The sequence below is a fragment of the Lygodium microphyllum genome, chromosome 5, assembly GCF_053477565.2.
Source record: "Lygodium microphyllum isolate KBCC chromosome 5, Lygodium_microphyllum_v1.1.10, whole genome shotgun sequence".
Classification (NCBI taxonomy): Eukaryota; Viridiplantae; Streptophyta; class Polypodiopsida; order Schizaeales; family Lygodiaceae; genus Lygodium; species Lygodium microphyllum.
In genome coordinates this window covers 127,989,837-128,013,112 of record NC_141139.1, presented here as the reverse complement: position 1 = coordinate 128,013,112, position 23,276 = coordinate 127,989,837, and the positions used below count along the sequence as shown (strand labels likewise).

General features: G+C 41.4%; 1 protein-coding gene across 2 annotated transcripts in view; it reads left to right on the top strand.

Moving 5' to 3' along the window:
* Positions 1-20,034, top strand: part of LOC148036386 (uncharacterized) — a 75,635-nt gene extending 55,601 nt beyond the window's left edge. For both annotated transcript variants that reach the window (XM_087678383.1, XM_087678384.1), the window contains 5 exons: positions 13,245-13,407; positions 13,495-13,620; positions 14,725-14,919; positions 15,115-15,237; positions 19,226-20,034. In XM_087678383.1, coding sequence (XP_087534509.1) covers positions 13,245-13,407; positions 13,495-13,620; positions 14,725-14,919; positions 15,115-15,237; positions 19,226-19,405 — 787 coding nt within the window. In that variant the 3' untranslated portion in view covers positions 19,406-20,034. The remainder of the gene's footprint in view (positions 1-13,244; positions 13,408-13,494; positions 13,621-14,724; positions 14,920-15,114; positions 15,238-19,225) is intronic.
* The last annotated feature ends 3,242 nt before the right edge of the window (positions 20,035-23,276 follow it).

Below are 23,276 nucleotides of genomic sequence, written 5' to 3'. Positions count from 1 at the left end.
GATCCATGTGTAATCCATGTAGTCATAACCATGTCTTTGTCTGAGCATACCAACACTCATATCCCCTTGTAATGCTAGTTGTCTAGACAACTCTAGTGTGAGCCGGGGGTACCTCTGACTTGGCAAGCTCTAGAGCCTATGTAGAAAAGTCATGGTTTGGAAAAGGGCCTCAGCCACTATGGGTGGTGTGCCCATCTTTGCTTTGATGATCTCATGTGGTACAAAGGGCTTATTCCGGTGATCATTTGTAAAATCATCGATTCAACTGGTCTCTCCATTTGCTCCCATCCCTGTATATCTCATCTCCCTTGGATAGTGGCTCTTCTCATATGATAGAGGCTCGATCCCCATATGGGGATCCCATATAGAAGTGCTAGTGCGGCCAAAGTGTTGAAGAGCTAGAGCTTCATTCAAGGCTCCTAAAACTGTATGCGTGCACAATAGCTCTCCATTGACCTAGGGCTGCATAGCCTTGTGTCAATCTATCCTTTTCTGCCCTCCTCAAAGTGAATCTCAGCCTTGAAAATGTAATTCCCAAGTAAACATATCTCTACGAAACCTCCACTATCTCCTCTCCATATGTGAAAAGGGGCACTGATTGCTGAATCCACTGGGTGGAGGTATTAAACATCATAACCTTTGTTTTCCCAAGGTTCATTGTGAGATCTCTATCTTGACAGAAGGCCTGTAACGCATCTATGTGGCGTTGCAACTGCTCCGATGTGCTAGAGATAAGAGTATATCATCTGCATACAATAATATGGGTATCTATGCCCCTCCTAGACTAAATCCCTCCCCTCGAAGTCTATCAATGTAATCTGATATCTCATTCAAATGCATATGGGCAACAAGCAACCACACTCAACTACATGTAGACATGATGCATAGCCATTTTGCTATCACTTCTATACTCAAAAGAAGCATGACAAATGATAATAACTATGTTCACAATCTGTATGTTTCAGTTTTGTGCTCTACAAGCAATGTGCGTCTTGAAGTGCTTCAATGCATTTAAAGCAATAGATATATTCATGATTTTAAGCTTAACATAAGATTGAAAGGGAGACTTTTTATGGTTTTTATGAGTTTTTTAAATGGAAAAGAGAAGAAATAAATACTATCCTATCCTACTCTCTACTTCATTTCATCAAGCCGCTTCCATTTCAACATGGCCTGACTACTTTAACTCGTGTGTTTTTCAAAAAGATCATCTATGTGAAGAGCATAGGATCTATTCTTTCAACAAGTTCAATCTCCTGATTTGCCACTTTAGTTGTCCTAAGCTAGCCATGAATGTTTCAGATTAGTCATGCCTTCTCTATTTGGAAAGAAGAACGCCTTAATCCTTTCGAGTACTCATGACCTCATACTCCTTGAGTAACCATTGAGGATTTTGTCGTTGTCTCAACAAAGAAACAAAAAATGTTGGGCTTACACTCAACAAATGGGACTTTTGATGGACTCTTGTTTATTCAAGAGTTTTCTTCTTTTGTGCTTTTATGCTTTTAAGGCATCTCAAACATAATGGCTCATACTCCAGCTCCGAACTGTCTATGCCCTCTCCTCTCAATCCCATGAAAGCAAAAATACAATAGAGATCCAAGATTTTGTAATAGACTCACCAAAACATATCTTTCATATTGTAATACTCCATCACAAGAGAGCTTGATGGTCTCACGACCTGTATGTGGCTCCTCTTTTGCTCTAAGTGCATGTTTGCCACATTGATCCACTTCTCTCTAAACAATGAAGAATAAAAAGAATAGCAAAGGAGGATAAGAGGCTTCTATGTCTTGGTTCCTCATTCTTTCCATTACTCCCTCACACTCTTTCTCTCACTCAATAGGTAGTGGAAGAAAAATAGACATCACTTGGGTGCAAGGATGGAGAATAAGAAGGCAGGGAGTGTCAAGAGGACATGAAATTTTGATTTCTCTATTTTACATTTGGATTAATTTTTAATTAAATGTTTAAGGATGTGTTGCACATGTGAAGTGCAACTAAGATTTTTTCATGTTTACAAGTCAAGGATCCGAGAAAATCATTGGCTGTCAAAGGCAAAAGTTGTCTAAAGTAATGTTGCACAAATACTAGGTGGTATCTAGTGTCGAAAATTGGCCAAAGACATTTTATTAGCCATAAATATGAGTTTTGGTGACTTTAGGGATTTGGCATTTAATGTTACTTAATGCCAATTCAAGGGCTAAAGAAGACTCGGGAACACTTGGGAGATAAATTGGCCCAACCAATTTAATTGTTGACTAGTTAGACTAATTTTTTGGGCACTAAAATAAGTGTAAGATAATTTTTGAGAAATTAAAGCTGAAAATTAATTTAATAATGTAGGTAATGCTAAAAATTTGAGTTTGGCAGGTTGTCGCTTGGCAAAACTTGCCCATGCAAGTAGGAAAGACTTTTTTAAGGTCGGGGGAGAGAGAGGGTCATTCTAGCCTTGTACAAGATGAGAGAGACAAAGAGACGGCTGCCATAGCTACTACAATAGTTGATAGACCATTTTCAACTAGCAAGAGACTCTCCAGGAGCTGGTGACATGCCCTGAAGAAACTACAATAGTAGGTGACAACAATTTTAGGATTGTTTAGCCACATAAACATCATATTTGGTGTGTTTCATCAATGAAGACAACTTTTATGGTTGTCTAGACAGGGCAGCAGCTGATTTCTTCCATTTTCTCATGAGAGAAGTCTGAATTTTCTCTCTACTCAACATTTTCTCTCATTCTCTAGCCATTTCCCAGCCTTGCTTCAAAAATCTCAGCATTCTAATTCTTGGAGGCTGAAAATTTGTATTTTTCTCAGCTGGCTGTAAACCCTAATATATAGTTGACAGCAACCTTAGGAAGTGTACCAAGAGATTAAAGCCTCAAGACTTGAATTTTTAGGGCTAAATATTAATTCTCAAGAAGATTCAAGTGAGGGACAAGACAACATTCGAATTTGGGGAAAATTTCATTTCCCAAGGAGTTAGTGAAGGCCAATTGCCCGAGTAAATCAATTTGAAGACTTGTTGGTCATTATTGATAGCAATGGGCTTTTGGATTGTGAAGGGGATTGAAGAAATCCCATTGTATGTGAATTCAATTGCAATTAAAGATAAAGAAATAATGAAAGGGGTGCTAGTTTTTAGGCCAACAGGGTGTCCAATATCCAAGATTGATTGGTAAATGTTTGTGTTTTAGCATTTAATTAGTTATTGCTTGCTATAATCAAGTTATAATTAGATTATTATCATCCCTCCATGGAAGGAAGGCTAGTTTCATGGTCTCATTGCCAAGATATCATCAAATCCTTTGAATTGCTAGGCGCAAGGCACTTGATCGCAAGTCAAAAGCTTTGTTTTATTGCTGAAATTGTGCTCAGCTGCTGATTTCAGCAAGTATGTCTTCACACGATGATACTGGATCAAGTGGTGAGGATGCATCTCAGCTTGGCCATTTATGTGGTGAAGGGGGAAACGCAATGCATGATCTTGAACAAGGTTCTTAGCATGGACAACAAGCTGAAAGGGGAAATGACCCAAATGTAGGGATTTCCATCCCTCAAGATGCTAATGACTAGCAAGAGGATGAAGAATTTGATGATAGTTCAAAGATCGGATGAGAATAGCAGCAAATCTCTTTGCTGAATTGGCAAAGGATCCTCAGCTTACTCAATTCTTTAGTGCCCCAAAGAAGGACAGCAAAGGCAAAGAGAAGAAGACACCTTCTAGAGCTTCGGCATAGCCAGAAGAACAAAAGAAAATGCTTAAGAGAAGAAGACACCTTCTAGAGCTTCGGGACAGCCAAAAGAATAGAAGGAAATGCCTAAGCCTCCATTGGAAGAGTACAAAGTTGCTAATGAGCATAAACAATTGGTATCCATGGGACAACTGTCAGAAGTGGAGCAGCGGTGGAAGCATAAACATGTGCTGAAATAAACTGCTGAAACACAAGACAAAAAGAGGAAAAAGAAAAGAACACAATACAGATGAGAACTCTGATGTATGCACGGGAAATGGAATCCATATATCTGAACACGAGACAGTCGCATACAACAGTGAGTCACTGGCTGCGTGGGCACTGGCACTGGCTCCTCTCTCCACAGAGTTTGCAGATGGTGAAGATGAAGTGATTGACTGAGGAGGAGCCACTAAGTATAAATAGGCTGAAAAAGTGGGGAGCAATAATGCTGGTCGGACAACATTTAATGCTGGCCAACTGGTGCATAACATGCCCCAATGGCATAAAATGCCACACCAGAAAAATACCTAAAATACCTAATAAAAATGCCCAGCCCAGATCAAGCTCAGACTCACACATGAGCTGACAAATACTCTGCTAACACCCTCTCTCAGATCATGAGTGATCTGATACAATACAATAGTACAATGAAAAAGGATCAGAAACTATACAACATAGAACCACCAAGTAGAACCACGGATACCCAAGTAGTGGGTGATCAAGCCACCACCAAGGTGCCTCGGAGAGAACCTGATGTCGATGTCGATCGTACCAAACACTTGAAAATAGAGAAGATCATAGCATGTCTCTGTGTCCATCACCAATGTCTTGCAGTAGCATACAAGACCATCCTGTCAAAAATGCCCCTGAACATATGTGACCATGGATTCCCCGCCTTTGGCCAGATCGCCAAAGTGTCCCCTCATGTGAGCTCCAGACGAAAGCCTCCCGCTCTCTGTTAGATAACCAACTCAGCATGAACCTGGATGTCAATCCCAGCTCCAGGATTTGATTCCGCCAGACTGAAGTCGATGCGTCAGGGACGTCCCTCTCTGGAACCTGTGCACCTGTATAAAAGTATAGATGAGGTGCGGCTGCCCCATCTGAACACCCGCTCACACTCCCTCTCTGGCACAAGAGAGTCGTGAGGGATGACCTCATCACCACCACTAGAAAGCAGTCGAGGAAGGGGCCACCAAGCCCTTCCCGCGATCCGAAGAAGAGGATCCCTTCCGCGCCTTGGACTTCACCTTGGTCGGAGGATCGGAGTCGGAGTTTGATGAAGGAGAGGACTCATCGGTAGAGTCAACATCCCGCTTCGTCTTCTGCTCCTGCTTCCTGGAAGCCACTAACTTCTTGCAGTCCTTCCGCAAATGTCCCTTCTTGCCACAGTGGTAACACTGGGCCTTCGACTTCTTCTTCCCGTCACCCCTCTCTGAAGCTACATAAGCCTCACCTCCATAATGTGCTGGAAGCCGCTCTTGTAATCTCAAGGATGCAAGAGGAAAAGGACGGAGAGGTCGAGCAATAGCTCCACAGACCATGTACCATAACCGCTTCTGCACAAACCAAGCTTTCATGACAGCACTCCATGTGAGATAATTAGGCCCATGTAACTTATCATTAGTGGAAGTGCATGGAGGAGCCATATGGAGAGGATAAGAAGAGAAGTAGAGAAGAGATGGAATTTAGAGAGGAAACACAGCCAAAACACAAGCACAGACTGCAGAAAATGAAAGTTCACATGCAATATAACCCAAAATCTGATCAATAGAAGACAAAATCTGCTGCAGAAAGTCAAAAAATCAGTCAAAAACTGCCAAAAACAGAGAAAACGGCCTGAAGGAACAGCCACCCAGCCACGAGAGATGCTGAATCAGCAAAACGCAGGCTGTAAACTGGAAAAAAACAGGTAGAAAACTGTCGCCAGCAGCTGCAGATGAAAAACGCAGGCAGCAGAGGGTGCGTAGGCAGCAGAGGGTGCGGAGGCAGCAGGCGATGGCAAAACTGCAAAAAACGCAGGCTGAAAACAGCCGCAAAACAGGTTGCCTGGCTGCAATAGCAATCGTCTGATCAACAAGGGTACAAAACAGTCCTGAAATCAGCAAGAAAACACAGCAGAAACACAAATCCTGAAAACTGATACCATGTCAGAAGTGGAGCAGCGGTGGAAGCATAAACATGTGCTGAAATAAACTGCTGAAACACAAGACAAAAAGAGGAAAAAGAAAAGAACACAATACAGATGAGAACTCTGATGTATGCACGGGAAATGGAATCCATATATCTGAACACGAGACAATTGCATACAACAGTGAGTCACTGGCTGCGTGGGCACTGGCACTGGCTCCTCTCTCCACAGAGTCTGCAGATGGTGAAGATGAAGTGATTGACTGAGGAGGAGCCACTAAGTATAAATAGGCTGAAAAAGTGGGGAGCAATAATGCTGGTCGGACAACATTTAATGCTGGCCAACTGGTGCATAACATGCCCCAATGGCATAAAATGCCACACCAGAAAAATACCTAAAATACCTAATAAAAATGCCCAGCCCAGATCAAGCTCAGACTCACACATGAGCTGACAAATACTTTGCTAACAACAACAAGTACAAATGCATGGCCAACTTGGTAATGCCAATCCATGGGAATATGGACAGCAGGGTATTCATGCAAATGCAAACATGAGACATCAAGGATACTTTGGTGGTGGTACCATTTTTCATAGAATGGTTGGTCAAGGACTATATACAGAAATGTATGGCACGAATCCCTATGATATGTAGCAGCCAATGCATGGCTCTCAATACCCAATGTATCTAGGTATGTCAAGTGGAATGCACAATCCCATGTATGGCAGCATAGGCATGGCATCTAGGGCACAAAGTGGGCCATATGGAAATGTATCTGCACCCTCTAGGAAAGAATGGAATCCCTCCGAACAGTTTCCATTTCAAGCTAATCCTCTCGTTACAACTAGTTCGCCCCTATCCTCGTTCTCTGCTATTATACTGGCTCTGTGAAAATTAAAATAGTAGATCTAGTAAAAGAAAAACCTCTCCGCTGCAAAGAAAACCATTCAAGACTAAGGTAATTGCACTTTCGCAAAGAAAGAAACGACAATATCCTCCAATCTTTTGGCCTGTCTTTGTTTCAATTTATCCAAAGTTCTTTCGTAACTGAATCATCACTTTCATTAAGAGAATTCAGCCTCATAGCGGTGATCTTGTTTGTCGAACTTGTATAAACACAACAAGAATCAATGCGTATTCCAAATATTCAATATGTTCATTTGGGAGCTTCATATTCAGGATGAAACAAGACAATTATGCCAGATAGTAAGGAATTACAAGTTTTCTGCACTAGAAAAAGCTAATAAATGGACTTAACTTTAGACTGTATGAATGCATGGCTAGTTGTCGCGGTCTGTTCCGGTAAGCCAGATGTTTTGTGGACTATTTAATCTCCTTCTGTTTGAAATTGGATTTTCCATTCTCGGTCTTCCCGCTCATTCAGAACCGTGCATGAAGTTCTTACTAAAAAAAGAAGCAATATTAGTTACTTTCATTGTTGGACCACAAGGATTTAGTACTGGTCATGCAAATGCATATGATCGTGCTGGTTATCATGGAAATGCAACATGTTATAGGTTGAAATTGCCTCCATACTAGTGGATACACAATGCACTTTATGTGAGCTTACTAAGGCATTTTCATGATGATGTGCCAGAGGATGTATTTGCTGAAATTGAGCGTGAGGTTTAGGAGCTCGATGAGATATTGGTACCTGAGTAGATATTGCTCACAAAGAGTGAAAGATCAAGGGTAAGGTTTCCAGATGGTACTTGGAGAAGTTTCAAAACTGATGGAGGAGGATGACTTTGCAGAACATCCTCAGTTGTTGCAGCTTTACCTTGATGTCTTTCAGTTAGATTCGACTTTAGATAGGGCTCAGTCAGGTTTAGTAGAGCAGGAGTCCAGAGCATTACATGATGCTTGTGAGGGAGCTAGCACCTTCGCTCCTTAGTGATGGACAACTCTAGATATAGTGGATCTTGAATGTATTTAGCATACATTTAGGGTACTATAGTTAATAGTATGTTTGTCAAGAGACCACTATTTAGTGTACTAGTCACTATGTTTGCTATGCATGTGGTGTGGTTTATTATCTGCAACTATAGAGCTATACATTTACACCACTTTATGCTCGGTGTAGCATTGGTTATGATCAACATTGGATCATTGGTTTTTTATCATTATAGATTGTTTATCTTATATGGATTTGTGGTAAATGGTCGTTAGTTTTCAATGGTATTCAACTGATTGTATAGACAGCAACATGTGTTATGATGCCATTGATGTTTCAGCCATGTTTTATGCTATACTATGGTTTGGTTTTGCTAGATAAGTTGAGCTCATGAGTAATGGATACATCCCATGATATTGTGGCAATGCTTTTGAGGTTCTTGGTGAGTCTTATGCTATGTTATCTCGTTGGTTGGAGCCCACAGCAGACCGCCCAGAGGTATGGGAGATTATAGGAAGTCTTACTGGATGGCATATCTGGAAGGCGCAGTGTCAGGAGGCTTTCGACGGAGAGAGACTTTCAGCACATGCGACCTTAGCAGAGCTCTGGACCTCCATCATCCACTCCCTCCGCGGCTGATGGGACCAGGTGCAGGGTGAGTCCAGGGCTTGTCAGGAGTTCTGAGGTCACTTCATGCGCACTTGGGGCGACTAGGGTCTATTCTTCGTGATGTAGGCAGGCAGCCCCAGCTGGCGATCTCCCCCCCCTCCCCCCTTCCCCCGGGGCTTCTTGCCCCCAGACCGCCTTGAGAGGCTTGTATACATGATGTATTGGTGACTTTGCATCAGCTCCAGCTAGTTTGTTGAGCATGAGCACTCTGTTGTAATCAATTTTTTTGAGTAATATAATCAGCCACATTTTACTAGAAAAAAAAATATTATCTCATTGGTGATTTTGAGCATGTATTTGGCAATAGCATGGTTTGGCAATAGTGACCAATGTTGTCTTTACTATGATACCTTGTGGAAATTCCAGTGTAGTACTTTGCTTTTGATGCATCCAACAGTGCAATTGGGGACCATGGCAAAGATTTCAAGCGGGAGGGTTATCACGAGGATGTGAATTTTTGATTGCTCTATTCAGCATTTGGATTAATTTTTAATCAAATGTTTAAGTATGTGTTGCACATGTGAAGTGCAATTGAGATTATTTCATGTTTATGAGCCAAAGGCTCTAGGAAATCAGTGGATGTCAAAGGAAAAAGTTGTCTAAAGTAGTGTTGCACAAATACTAGGTGGTATCTAGTGCCAGAAATTGGCCTAATGCATTTTATTAGCTATAAGTTTTAGTTGGTGACATTAGGGATTTCGCATTTAATGGTACTTAATGCCGATCTGAGGGCTAAGGAAGACTTGGGAACACTAGGGAGATGCATTGATCTAGCCAATTTAATTGTTGGCTGGCCAGACTAATTTTCTGTACACTAAAACACGTATTAAAATGATTTTTAAAATTTTAAAGCTGAAAATTAAATGAATAATGCATATAATGCAAAAAATTGACTTTAGAAGGTTGCTACTTGGTAAAGCTTGCCCATGCAAGTGGGAAAGACGTTTGTGAGGCCGGGGGGGGGGGGGGGAGAGAGAGAGAGAGAGAGAGAGAGAGAGAGAGAGAGGGTCATTCTATGGTGGAGAAGCGTGAGAGTGACGCGATGGTGGATTTCGCCCTGCTGCCGGCCGTCTGACCTACGCGTTCTGCTGGTGGTCGTTGCCCGTCAGCCCTGTGTGTCAGGGTCCCTGCCGCCGTCAGATCTGGGCCCTGTGGGCCGTCGCCTGTTCGCCGGTTCACCCTGCGTCGCCTGTTAACCCTAACCTTGCCGTTGCCCATTAAACCCCCCCAAACCCTGCCGTTACCTGTCAGACAGAGCTGCGCCCTGCCTGCGTTCTCCCCTCAGGCGTCTGTCGGGTCCGTTCTGCCCATTCGCCACAGTATTCCGCGCGCTGGTCGTTCTGTGACTACCCCGTTGACCCCTGTTCCTTACTAGTTGCGACGTTCCTTCTGGGGTTGCCCTAGTTCGTGAGCGACAGAGAGAAAGTGAGAGCTTGCGCCTACGCGTGTGCTACTCGTGTGACGAAGGCCTGCGTGCGTAACGCTGCGTCCTTGTGGGACTGCGACCTGTGAGTCACTCGTTTGTATCTTAGCTGCCTGTCGCCTGTTCCTGCAGCGATTGGCAAAGAGAGAGAGCGAGAGAGAGAGTGAGAGAGTTCTTGGTAGAGAGAGAGAGAGAGAGAGAGAGAGAGAGAGAGAGAGAGAGAGAGAGAGAGAGAGAGAGAGAGAGAGAGAGAGAGAGGACAGCAGTATGGCTGGCCTGGATATGGATTTTATCGACCGGACGGTGGCAGCCCTCGGTCCTGATTCTGATATAGAGGAGCCGGAGGATATGGTGTCATGCACGGAGGAGATGCCTTCTGGTTCTGACCTGCCGCCTGCGGGCAAACGCTCCAAGCATACTTCTGACGAGACAATGGGCCCTCAGGAACGTTCCTATGCGCAGGTTGCCTCTGATCCTGTGGATTCGTAGGAGATTGACTGGGAGCATTTGTTGGACTTTGCCAATACTCTGCTTGGCGATTATGTCCAGCATAATCATAAAGCTTTTTCTGACTCGGGAACTGATGAAGTGCTGGAAGCCACGGTGGACCCGAAATCAGTCTTGCGGTCTTTTTCGGTGTTTTATGACCGTGCAGTTATACTTTTCTTCACTGGCAGGATCCCAATGCTTTCCCATATTTGCCAGTGGCTACACCATTTATTACAAGGGATGCGGAAGTGCATGGGGAGACGTTGTGCAGACTTTTGTCTAGTGCCGGATCTTTCAACCATAGCATGGATTGAAGTCTTCTAAGCTCATAGTTTTTGCAATGGTAACTCTTGGTGTAAATGCACTCTTAAGTGCAAAAAGAAATAATGCACTAGCAAGTGCTTGGGATACTAATCACGCATCCACATACCTTTGTCTTGCCACTGGATAAGAGCTTTAGGACTAAGTCAATTAGTTCCTAGAAAAGATTTAAGCTTTTATGATGCCTGTTGAGGTGGAGCATTTTTTTGGGCATAAGCAAGAAAAGAAAGGAAAAAGCTAAGGACAAAAAAAAGAGAGGACCAGCATGGTGAGGTTTGCAGTTTGATTGCAAAGTTATAATTATCGTACTGAGAAGGAGAAAGTGGCCAGCTTTACAGTGCAGTTTTGAAGAAGAGGAGTCACAGGCAGGTGCTAGTGCTACAGCGCAATTATCACAGGAGTAGGGGCGACTGATCAAACATGGAGAGGAGGATTAGATTATTGTGAGGTGCTGTCCTTTGTTTCAGAGCCCGCACTGACATCAGAACAGGCAGAGAAGACGTGAAGGAATTTTGAGAGGGCGATCGCAGGCAGTTCGATTGCAAAGGCAGGTTTTTATGGCTTCATCTTGCTCGTTTAAGAGCGGAGTAGAGTGCGCACTACAGGGAAAAAGAGGAGCTGGATAGCAGAGCTTGTCTTGACAACAAAGTGGGGTTTAAAGGCTTTGCTGTACTGAAATGTGACTCTTCAGTACCTTCATTTGACTGGAAGAGATAAAGAGAAGGTGAAAATGATTGAAGCTTATTTGTGGCAAATAACATGTTTATAGCTCATGACAAGCCTCAGATGGGGACAAAACTTATTTCTCTTACCTTGAGCTGGATTTGGAAACTGTGGAGCCATCAGTATCTGGGCCTAAGCAACCTCACAACTGGGTTGCATTGGACTTGAACAAAGCTTAGGATAGCCTAAGTTGTTTCATATGATGATACCATTTTGCAAGGATTGAAGGATCCCTATGCATACCCTTGTGTCCATTAGAAGAGAGTATTTTTAACGATGATGAATTCTTGTATTTGTGTGATGATTGCCTCGTTACAAAGAGCTGAAATACGATCTGCAACTGGATTTTAGATATGGCCACACCATATGCAGTCTATCACCTCTGGCTAGTTGCAGGGATGACCTACACTCGATTGTGGTAGAAGACATGTAGAAATATTGATTGCAATAACCTAGAGCATGCAGATGGTTTGAAGCTAGGAAGTGGTTTGCTCCATGGCATTCTTTGGTTGTGTATTGCAAGGCCTTGTGATGAGTTATGTGGGGATGTAGAAGATGACAACAAGATGAAAGAAACAAAAGACATTGGAAGTGTTTCCAATCTCAAGTTCTATGCAAGCGGAACTATATGAGTGTGTATGAGTGACCAAGAGTCAGTGTGATCTTGAGAGCGATTGTGGGGAGTGGAGTTGTGTTAGAGGCTAGTTGCCTAGAGTATATTTAATGTGATTTGAGTCACTCACACAGGATCTGATAGGGCGATTACTTCGGTGTTTTCCTATTGTTTCTCTCTTATTTTTCACAGGCACCAACTCTTGCCTTGCCATGCCTGCTTCACGAGACTCTGCGTCTTCTGGCCATTGAGCATGCAGCTCCCTGACACCGCTTTGATTGCTTTGACTATCCCTTTGACTTTGAAATTTTAACTTCAATTTTCACTGTCGTTTTGTAGCCTTCTCTATTTGGGCCTAACACAATAAGAGCCCATCCTTGGGTATTGCGTGGAGCTTTCCGTTGATATTCAGCTACTTAGGGACACCACTTGCTCTCAGGTGGAGATGCATGACATGGTAGGGCCATTGCACTTTGCTGAGCATGGCGACTTCAACCACCTGGTTGACAACTAAGGGGCCCATACTGTAGTTGGATCAAAGCCATCATTGTGAGACAAAGGACACTTACCCCTTGACATAACAGCAGACTAGCCCTGGACCACATCATAACTGGGATCATGTGTTATAGCTGGATATCTTGTATACATGATTTTTAGACTTAGAGATATTTAGATGTTAGCATTATACTAGGATGCATTTTTCTTTCATTTTAAAGATGCGATGACATTGGACATAGATGTACTTTGGTTTTATCTTATAGGCCACATTGACCTTTTGCAAATGCTAATCTCTCTCTCTCTCTCTCTCTCTCTCTCTCTCTCTCTCTCTCTCTCTCCCCCCCCCCCCCCACGGGCGCAGCATTGCCCCAATAAGCATTGATAAATTAACTGACTATTGGATGTAAAAGAGTAAATTTGGCTAACAAGAAAAATCCACATGCACAAATAAAGGAATAAAGATGTGCCAATTATTAGTAGATTTTTAGATGTGCCATTTCTTAGTATCTTTCAAATTATGAGGGTCCTGCTTTGTTTCTATGGTTTAGAATATATCTTACAGTCTAACGGTTGGTAGGATTCGGGTTGCTATTTTCTGTATTATGATGTTGTATATGCAGACATTTTCTTTTGTGATTTGCATATGCACACATGTTTCCAACATGATTTGACCTTGAGAACCTGATTGCGGAGTTGCTAAAGATTCATCTGCTAGACAACTCTACTCTTAACTGTAACATGCAGGGACAGAAGAAAGATTCTTGCCTCCGAGTATTCAATGTACGAACCATTTGGGGTGGATGTTTATTTGGCACCAAGGAAAATTAATCATATTGTGCAGCATGTAGAACTCCCAAACTCTAATTTAAATGGAAAGCTACCAACATTTCTTATTCTTAACATTCAGGTATCTTTTCCTTGACAATGGAAGATTGCTAAGATATTGACAGCAAGTTTGTCACTTCTCTTGAAATGCACTTCTCATGGTTTGCAGATACCTATGTATTCAGCAGCAATATTCTTGAATGAAACTGACGGAGAGGGATTGAGCTTGGTCCTTTACCACAAGCTTTCTGAAAATTACTCGAAGATTCCTACTTCATTTCAGGATATGTTCATGGTAGGGCATGCATTTTGTTGTCTTCATAGCCTTGAATTTTAGGAACTGCTTGCCTTGTATTTTGGAAATGGTTGAAAGTTGTAGTCTGCACCAAGTAACATTACTGGGGATGAATATAACCATAGAGAAGATGCCTTGCAGTGGGTCAAAGTTTTCTTTCCGCATTTGATAATACTACAGTTAGAAAGAAAATGTTGACCCTAGTCTTGTCCCAATTTGATAAACCTAAATTCCTTATTCATCTACATGTTGACTTCTGTAAGTAGATGGTGACAAGTAAAGTCAAGAGTGAAAATTGATCAGAAGTGTATTAATGAAGCCCAATAAGTTGGGTAGAATAAGTTGAGACTCAATTCTCAGAGAGTGGAGTCCACGAAGTGCTGTCATTGCAATTAGCTTTTTTTAACATATTAACATGGGAATAGTTTACAACAGCATTAAAATTAGTCCAACATACGTTAGGAGTGACAGCAGCATGGGTTTTGCATTTGATATGCACGTTTTACATTTGATTAGCTGGAGCAATTCTGTTTCTGAAATAATTTACTCTTGTAAGTCTCAAGATTTACCTCTTGAAGGGGTAATCAACTAATAGCAAGTGGAAGAAAGTTTTGATGGCTGAAAAGCTGGTTGAGACCTGCACACTCAGACGATGTAGATTCTTTGAATTTGGTGAAACATCATATGTGCCAAGTTTGGACACATAGAGATCGATAGATGAAGAGCACATAAAAATGCCAAATGAGGACTCATGTCAGCAGTGAGCATCAGATTTAGTGGCTTAAGCGTTGGGCTTGGACTTGCCATTGTAGCAAAGCTCCTTCTGACATAGGGATAGTAGAAAATGCATAGTTTCCAGTGTATGTTTATTGCAACCTGACCAATCTGATTGTACCTAGTTGTGTCTATGTCATGATTCTGCTTGCAATCCTAGGCTTATTTTCTTGTCTCCATAGAATATGAAGAAAGAGAGCTCACATTGAAGTTTGTCAAGTTTCTTGTCTCCACAGAATACAAAGAAAGAGAGTTCACATTCAAGTTTATCATGTTTCTCTAAAGAATGCTTGTGTAGTCTCAAAGGCTGCTTGCATGTGGTATGATCAGAAAATGCTTCAAGATGAGGAAGAGAAAATCAGAGGCTTTGCAATGGAATCCATGGTACCTTTTAGGGAACGGCTGAAGATACTTGGCCGTGTAGTCAATCCTGAGGAGCTCCATCTGAGTGTTGCAGAGAGAAAACTTGTTTACACTTACAATGAGAAGCCTGTTCTTTCGCGACCTCAGCATAGCTTCTACAAGGTATGTGATCTTGTTGAGAATAATTATGCAATTTCTGTAATATACGCACATAGCATAAGTAATGACCTAAAAACCTGGCAATGTAAAAGGAAATTAAAGAGTTTGCTTGTCTCTGGTCTGTGGAATTCAAGACTGTAATGCTTGTCAATATGTGAATTTAATAAGCCCAAAAACCTCCATTTTCTTATCTTCTAGGGTGAAAACTACCTTGAAGTAGACCTAGACATGCACCGTTTCAGCTTCCTTGCACGAAAAGGAGTAGAAGCCTTCCGTGAGCGACTCAAGCTCTGTATTTTGGATCTTGGTTTGACAATACAGGTGAGAAAATATTCTCTAAGACACTTTCCACTGTGCATGAATCTTTACATTGAGTATGCAATCATTCATCCAGATTGGTCATCTGTCTCATTATTTATCATTGCTATTGTTATTGACATTTTTTAAATGAGGAATCTGCAAAAGGCGGGGAGGGGGTAGCAGGGGATGTGGATCCACCACACTTGTGTTTTGGGTGGGTGAGTGTGTAGGAAAACATTATATTCATTATCAGAAAGTGGCTGAGCCCTCCAAGTGACTACAGCCAAAAATGCTCAAAGCACTGGTGGAAAAGATCATATTGAGGTATTTCCAATACTTCAATGACAAGAATGTCAAAAAGATATTGGTGTAGAGATCTTGTAAAATAAGTGTAGCCATCAAAATCAGTGACCTCAAAGGTAGCCAAATTATGATGTTTCTGTGAAGTGGTGCTAGGGGTTTTCACTAAGAAGACAGAATGCACAAACACAACTAAAACATAAGAACTCAAACAAGAATGCAATAAATGCAAAAACACACAACCCAACCAGAAAGAGAACTCTGAAGTGAATGTTGTAAATGAATGAGAGAATATACAAGATGCTCAAAGGTAGAGCTGTCCAACGGCTGATGACTCTAGTGACATGATATGCTGTCTCTCCACCCACATATTGAGTGCTAGCAGAGGGAAAGAGTCACTCTAGCAAACATGCATCCTGTCCAATGTACTATCAGGATGCTAAAGAGAAAGGTATGTAAATCTAGGCTCAGAAGGATGGAGCCAAGACCACACATCTTGTTTTAATGAGGAAGCTACTAGACCTAGCGCTCCAGACCATCCATCACAGAATGAGGTGAAGTTGTCTGCACTGAATGCTCACAAGCATTGTAGTCACCCATAACAAACCCTTAGCGGGCCACAAAGAGAGACTGAGTCCTCCCAAAGTTGACAATGATCTTGAACTGCATTGGGTGCACACACTCCCACCAACCATAGAACCTCGCCCTCATACACAATCTCCACTATCATGAGTTTGCCTCGAACATCTTGATGAAGTAATGATTGATGCAATGAAGAGTGAACAACGAACATAACCCTAAATCCATGAGCATGACCATGGAAGAAAACAATATTATCCTTATATGCATAGATGGCAATAGATGTTGAGTGTCGCTTGTGTTCCACTGCACACAAAAAATCCCAATTAACAGCAAAAGTAGTCCTCGACATCCTACATTTTTTACTACTGGATGAAATGCCCCTTACATTCCATAAGGCTAGCTTCATAATATGCAGGCGAGTTAAAGCTATTCCTGCAGCGCTTTCCTGCTTGCATTTGCAGACTTGCCTGCCTGGAACCTCTCCATCCCACTTTGAATGACATCCATGATCTGAAGTACTTTTATTGGCCACACTCACCCATGGCGTCCAAGACAATTGAGACTTTGGAAAAAATCCTTTGCCTTGTTGTGCTGAAAAGTGTGAGTAACATTGGTTGGGGGTGGAAACAATTGAACTGAATGGGATTCTTGACACACGTGATGCTTCACCACAGACACCCAAAGAGCTTCCTTTGGAGCTTGTTCCCGAGAGGTAATACGGGGCTCATCCTCAGGCCTAGCATCATGCAAATCTATTTGCCCATTTTACCCAATTGGCCTAAGAGAAGATACATATTGTTGTTGAAACAAAACCTGAGGCTCATACACTTGCATAAGCACATCTACCTTAGAATCCACTCGATGCTGCAGTGCTTCAAGATCTTGGTTGCATTCTGAGATGAAGTGACCCAACTGGCCACACTTAAAACAATTCCTAGAAAATGTTCCCCATTTCAACTTATAAACCAAGGCTTGCAAACTAGGAGCCTCAAAACGTATTTTGGTGGGACGAGGTCTAATTGGTTGGCCAGAAAGCCCTTTGTATATTTCAATGTTCTTAACTCCTCAATCCTGACAGAAAAGAAAAAAAGCATCACTGGTTTTGATGCAGACTTCATGAACTGTTTCTCTGAGTCAAAGTAAGAATTTTAGGGTATAACATGTGCAAGGCTCTGACACCAGATATTAGCTCTGCTAACAAGCTCGTATACCTTTCCATCAAAGTGCAACAAGTACAGTAAAATCCTCAATCAAGGAAATCAAAACAGAACATAGTTTCATCTCCTAGCACTGCCTTGGTGTAGGCTTTGAGCTGCTGCTTAGGTGTACTTCACCCAAGAAATAGATGCACAAGCCTAGTTGCTTACATCCCAAGGATCCCATCCTCTTGAATTTTATGGGGCTCAACACAATCCCATTGCTGACATCCCTTCAAAAAGAAAAGAGTTTACCTTTCAAAACTGGATATGCATCACAACAGCAATAAGTATACGCATCACAACAGTGATATTGCTGAAACTTCCCACATCTCCTATCCTCCTAGAACGTGAAGTGTCTTTGGGAGTGCATATGAAAGAAAGGGAAGGAGTTTTGTGAGAGCTTTTTTTGGGTTTCCTACTAGTAAAGTATAGGAGATTGTCTTTTGTTGGATATATATGCATATTTTACCCTATATGTGAGTGGATCAGCATGAAACTAATAGTATTTGGCAAATGAATAAGCTGAAAAAATGGTGAAAATCAATTCTGTGCAATTATGGAGAAACGAATCATATTTGACACAGTAGATTGGATTGGAGAAAAGGAGTTAGGTGCCAAGTATTTTCCCAAAAAAAAAAGAAGATTTTGTTGATAACCACTTCTGTCAAATAAGAGAGGTCAAAATCCAGTACAGGCCATGTAAATACAAGGGATGTGTAAAAATCCTTTTGGTAGTCGCTGATGTGGGACCATGTGTGAGTTGAAGGTTTCGAATCACAAAAGCAAGAGCTGCATCTCGCCTCATATGTTGAGAGTCACCCTATAACCTCTCCCACCCCTGTGTGTATTGATAATCTCAATTCAGATCTTGGAAAGAGGTCCTACTGTATAAAAATATGTAGCTCAATGGCATGACCATCTTGCTGTCCAAAATGTACAAAGGAATGTGCCCTGTAGTCCACTTTGTATGAGATAAGTCCTCAATTTTTGAGATGCTCGCAACCCACAGAGATAACAATACCACACCTATTTAGGCTTTGCACAGCCAGTAATTCTCTTGAGTAGGCTTTCCAGTCAGTTACATGCTAGATTCCCTTCTGAGATCAGAGTTTGGCAGATTTTCTTATACACTAATCAGTGTATGCCGAGTTCTAGGATAAGATATTGGCTGCTTTGGATTATATCATGTATCCCATGGCACCCAGTGCTGTGAGGCATACAGTTTCTTTAGATGCTCTTTGCAGCCACTTTGGATGGCATCATACATCCCATGGCATCCAGTGCTTTGAGACCTGCAGTTTCTTCAGACACTCTTTGCAACAATTTTTATATTATAGTTGCTATGTAGTGATAGACATATCTCTCACGTGGATGTGTTTTAATATTGTTGCTAACACTTGGATTATCCTTGCTTTGAGGACCATCTCCTTTCTGCATGATGCACTAAAGAGCAGTGGGTCAAGCAAAAGAAAAACAAAAAAGCTGTGCAAGTGTGTATGCAAACATAGAAAACATGTCCGGCTTTGTTTGGACAAGAATGTGGGCATTGTAGACCATATGGACAGCTTGTAATCATGTGCAATTATGAAGTAAAATTTTAGCTTTATCTCCTGTGTAGATTGTCTATGATTGCTTTTACAGATTGATCTGCCTTGTCTTTTTAGACAGGCCAGTTAACTTTGCCTATCATTGGTTTTATGGATCAATTAGCTTTTTGTTACATATGGTTTGTTTTAAGAGTAAATCCTCTTTCTTTGTCTTTTTCCAATCCTTCTAACAACTTTTATGGTGCTGACCTTATCAGTGCCATGACTAAGGGTAGAACAACATAATCAGAACATTGTTTTCACAAAAGAGAAGAATGTTTGCATAACAATAATATCATTTTGAAGTCATGGGGTTCAGTATTTTGATTTCTTTCAAAGCAGGGGAACAAGACAGAGGAACTGCCTGAGCATGTTCTTTGCTGCACGCGCATCAACAAGATTGATTTCGGTACATGTAAACAGTTGGCTATAAACGTACCATCTCATGCAAAGCCAGGGGGGTTGGGCAAGTGTGAAGATGAAGCCACGTCCAAGTCCACAGATGCAAAGCCAAATACCTGAGGATGTTGAATGCTGAGTGCACATCAACAAGATCCATCTCAGTACTTGTAAGCAGTGGGCCATGAATGTGGCATCTCATGAAAAGCCTGGAGGTAAATTTCTCTGGTGAAGGTGGATGTGAAGCCGCCTTCATGCCAGGTGTAAAAAGGATTGACATTCAAAAGTTTTAGCTCGGGACTCCATTGATGACGTATTTATTGATGCATTATTCAGATTAACATACCAAGCGGCCATGGTGGGGCTACCATTTATAGGCCATGGACATTGAACTATTAGGCAAGCGTGATTCTTCTAGAATCCATGAAATGAAGCAGGATTTCTTAATGATGCATGTGAAAGTCATACTGCAAGGGCTCTAAAAATAATGCGACTCCTCAAAAATTGAGGTAATTACCACAATCCCAGAATTGGGTTTTGTAGTTGGGGACTAGAGATGTCCCTGTTTCTTGTAAGCCAAGTTTTGGCATTCCAAATATTATCTACAAACTGATTGGATCATATACGAGGTGTGCATGTGTGCATCCTTAACAAGTGCCATATGAAGTCGAGCTGTCAATGAGGGCAGGATACACAGTATTGAAATGAAAGACGACTGGGTCTCTTGATAGCTGACTATGGCAAGAATTCGAGCCGGGGGGGGGGGGGGGGGGGTCCAACCCAATTAATGAGCAGCACATTCAGCATTAAGCCTTGGTCCATAAGCTGCATCCGAAATTTCAGTTGGATAACATTTTGAAAAGAAAATGTTTAAATACAAGGCTTCTTCTCTTCAATACCTGTTTCTGATTCTTGTCAGTGTTGGTAACGTTTGGATGCTCCTTTTTTTATGCCAGTTTTGCAAGTTGAAGTTTTCTGGATCTTGTGTTGAAACTGTTATGATACAATCATTCTGGTTGCATTCTCTGATTTATTTCGAAGGCATGCTGGGACTTTTTTCACTCTGTGCATCCAAATGTGGGAGAACTCTGAGTACTCAGAATCAATGTACTCATTCCACAAACTCTGTTAAGTACTCGGAATCTGCGTGGACTCATTCCACCAGCAATGCCATGCATAGGACAATGCTGCCGTGCATCTATCAAAGTGCAAGAGTGAGGAGGAAAAACCAAAGTGTGTATCAAACTGAAGGTACAATACATATACATGATACTTTACGCTGGTGGCAATCCACATGTACCTAGTGTTGGAGTTCTGCTAGTAGGTGGATACTTGTGGATGCATGTTGGAAGTTATGATTGACACCCATATGGTCCAATTGGCATACGGATCACCACAAGTAATATAGACCTAACATATTTGGGCATTATTTTAGGGTATCCCTATAAAGTGGCTCCTTCCTCACCAGGCACACTTTCGAATGTCTAAACACAGTTTGCTGCCCATCATGGATGCTCTTCATTTGGGGGTACACTAGCTCCAACCTTATTGGCTGGGTATTTGAGCAATTTCCGATACCAAATTCATAAACATCTATGTAGATGCAAGCAAATCTAGACCTCGGCATTGATATTCATGGTGAGGAGTCTTTATGAACAAGGTTTATGTCTAAAGCATCAAATGGTTCCTATTATTCAGGGAGTGTGAATTCAGTATACAATACAAGCAACCGTATGTCTGGAGCATGCAGTAAAAGTATAGTTTGGATATACAATAGGAATCTGAACCTACGTCTCTTAGGCAGAAAGTATAAATTGAAACTGCTACCTAACCTTGCGTACATTGATGGAAAAAGATGATGGAAAAAGACAAAGTTTAGACATTGTGTACGACAAGTCCAGTCTGTGTAGGGTGTCTAAAGTCAGCACCACCAAACAACACGGCTTCCAAGGACTGGAAAGGTGTGTGATTGTATTGAAGCGCCTGCTATCCTAAATACTCTCGTCTTTTGGAGTCGTATAGAGCTCGATCAACCAAGGCATACATCCCATGGCAAATGATTTTAGCCATGTATGGGCAAAGATTGGATTGTTGGCATCTCTTGCATTGCAGACTAGTCTGATGACTGTCAGCAAAATGTGAACGCATTGTGTGCTCCGATGTTATGGAATTGTGCTCCTCCTTTATGGTTGGGACTCTTCTGGCGTGCAGATGGATGAGCCTTCTTTAGATCACAGACTAGGTCGCTGGTCTTGATAAATTCAGCGACCTGAGGCATGGCATGATACATTTGATCAAACGGTTCATGCAGCAATCCTCTCGTCATATGATCATGTTTATTGAAGATGTTGATATAGCCTGAGGATGTGTACAAGATGTGATTCATGCAAAACATACCATCTCTAGAAATGCTCTTTATATACTTGATAAATGGATACATAGACCACACAGTAGTTTGTTTTGGAGGAGTGCTCATCAACATACCATCTCTAGAAAGGCTCTTTATATTCTTGATAAATGGATACATAGACCACACAACAGTTTGTTTTGGAGGAGTGCTCATCAAAACAAGCTTTTCAAATACTCGTGTATTTTCACACAAAAAGGTAGTATCGGAAGAGTCGGGAAAATTTGGACAAGGGGTACAAATTGTGCATGATTGGAACATTGGTATATGCATCAACTTCACCACCATGTTCTGGCCCTTGGTGAACACTATAGTTGATGTTGCTAAGTTCAAAAAAGAACATTTTTTGTGTTGATTTGATTTTGTAGAATCATTACCATTGGGTATCCTTTATTATGATACAACTAGAAGATGCTTTACACTCCCACCTAGTTGTGATTGTCTTGACATAGAAATCTTTAGCAATTATTAGGGCCCCTTTTAAATAAAATTGTGATTTTAACGATAAATGTGGTCTGATACTCAAGAAATTGATGCCTAGATCTTGGAAAGAGGCCCTTAATTAAGATTTTCATGAGCTACTTAGAGGCTAGAGACAAATAACATCCACACACAATTTATAACTTGGAAACGAAGTTGTGGAATTGTAGAATTGCACCTTGCTTGGTTGGGATGCATCAAGGGGACAAATAACGATAACATTAGCACATTTGCAATGAGTATGCCCAATATGTATAGTGGAAGGCACTGATCATGCAAGTTGATATTGAAATCGACATTATATCATAGAAACTATGATATAGTGCCAAATATGCATAGTGGAAGGTGTTGATCATGCAAGTTGATATTGAAATCGGTATTATATCATAGAAACTATGGCAAACTAGGTCATTGCACCTTGCTCAGTTGGGTTGCATCAAGGAGATGAATAATGATAACAGTAGCACATTTGCAATGAGTATGCCAAATATGCATAGTGGAAGGTGCCAATCATGCAAGTTGATATTGAAATTGGCATTATATCATAAAAACTACAGCAAATTGGGCCTATGGTCCCATAATGTGAAATGATTGTTGATTGCTTTGAGGTGCTCTATTTAAATCTACATGCATGATTTAATGTGAGTCATTCAACTCAAATTTATGAGCATATAAATACATAGATAGGTAGTCTCTTTCTTTTATACATGCAATGAATTACTTTGAGTGGTACAAGTTTGTCATTCTAGTTTAGATGTGCTATTCATAATACTAGCTCTCCGATCAATACTACAAAGCACATGACCCTAGCCTACTTTTTGTATTCTTATCTTCATTAGTACTCTATCTAAAAAAGTCAAAACATTGAGCTTAACTTCTTTTTTTGGTTTGAATGAGGCAATTATAATTACTTTATCTCCTCCATTACTCTTATTAAGGAGTGAAAACCCATTCCAATCTGAAAACCCATTCCAATCCTAGCAAAAAGGTGTTCATATAAGTTAAACTTATGCAACATGATCTTGCCTTGATCATCTATTGCCCATTTTGTGATACACCCTCTCTAGATAGTGAGCTAGATAGTCACATCATGTTATCTTCAATGTA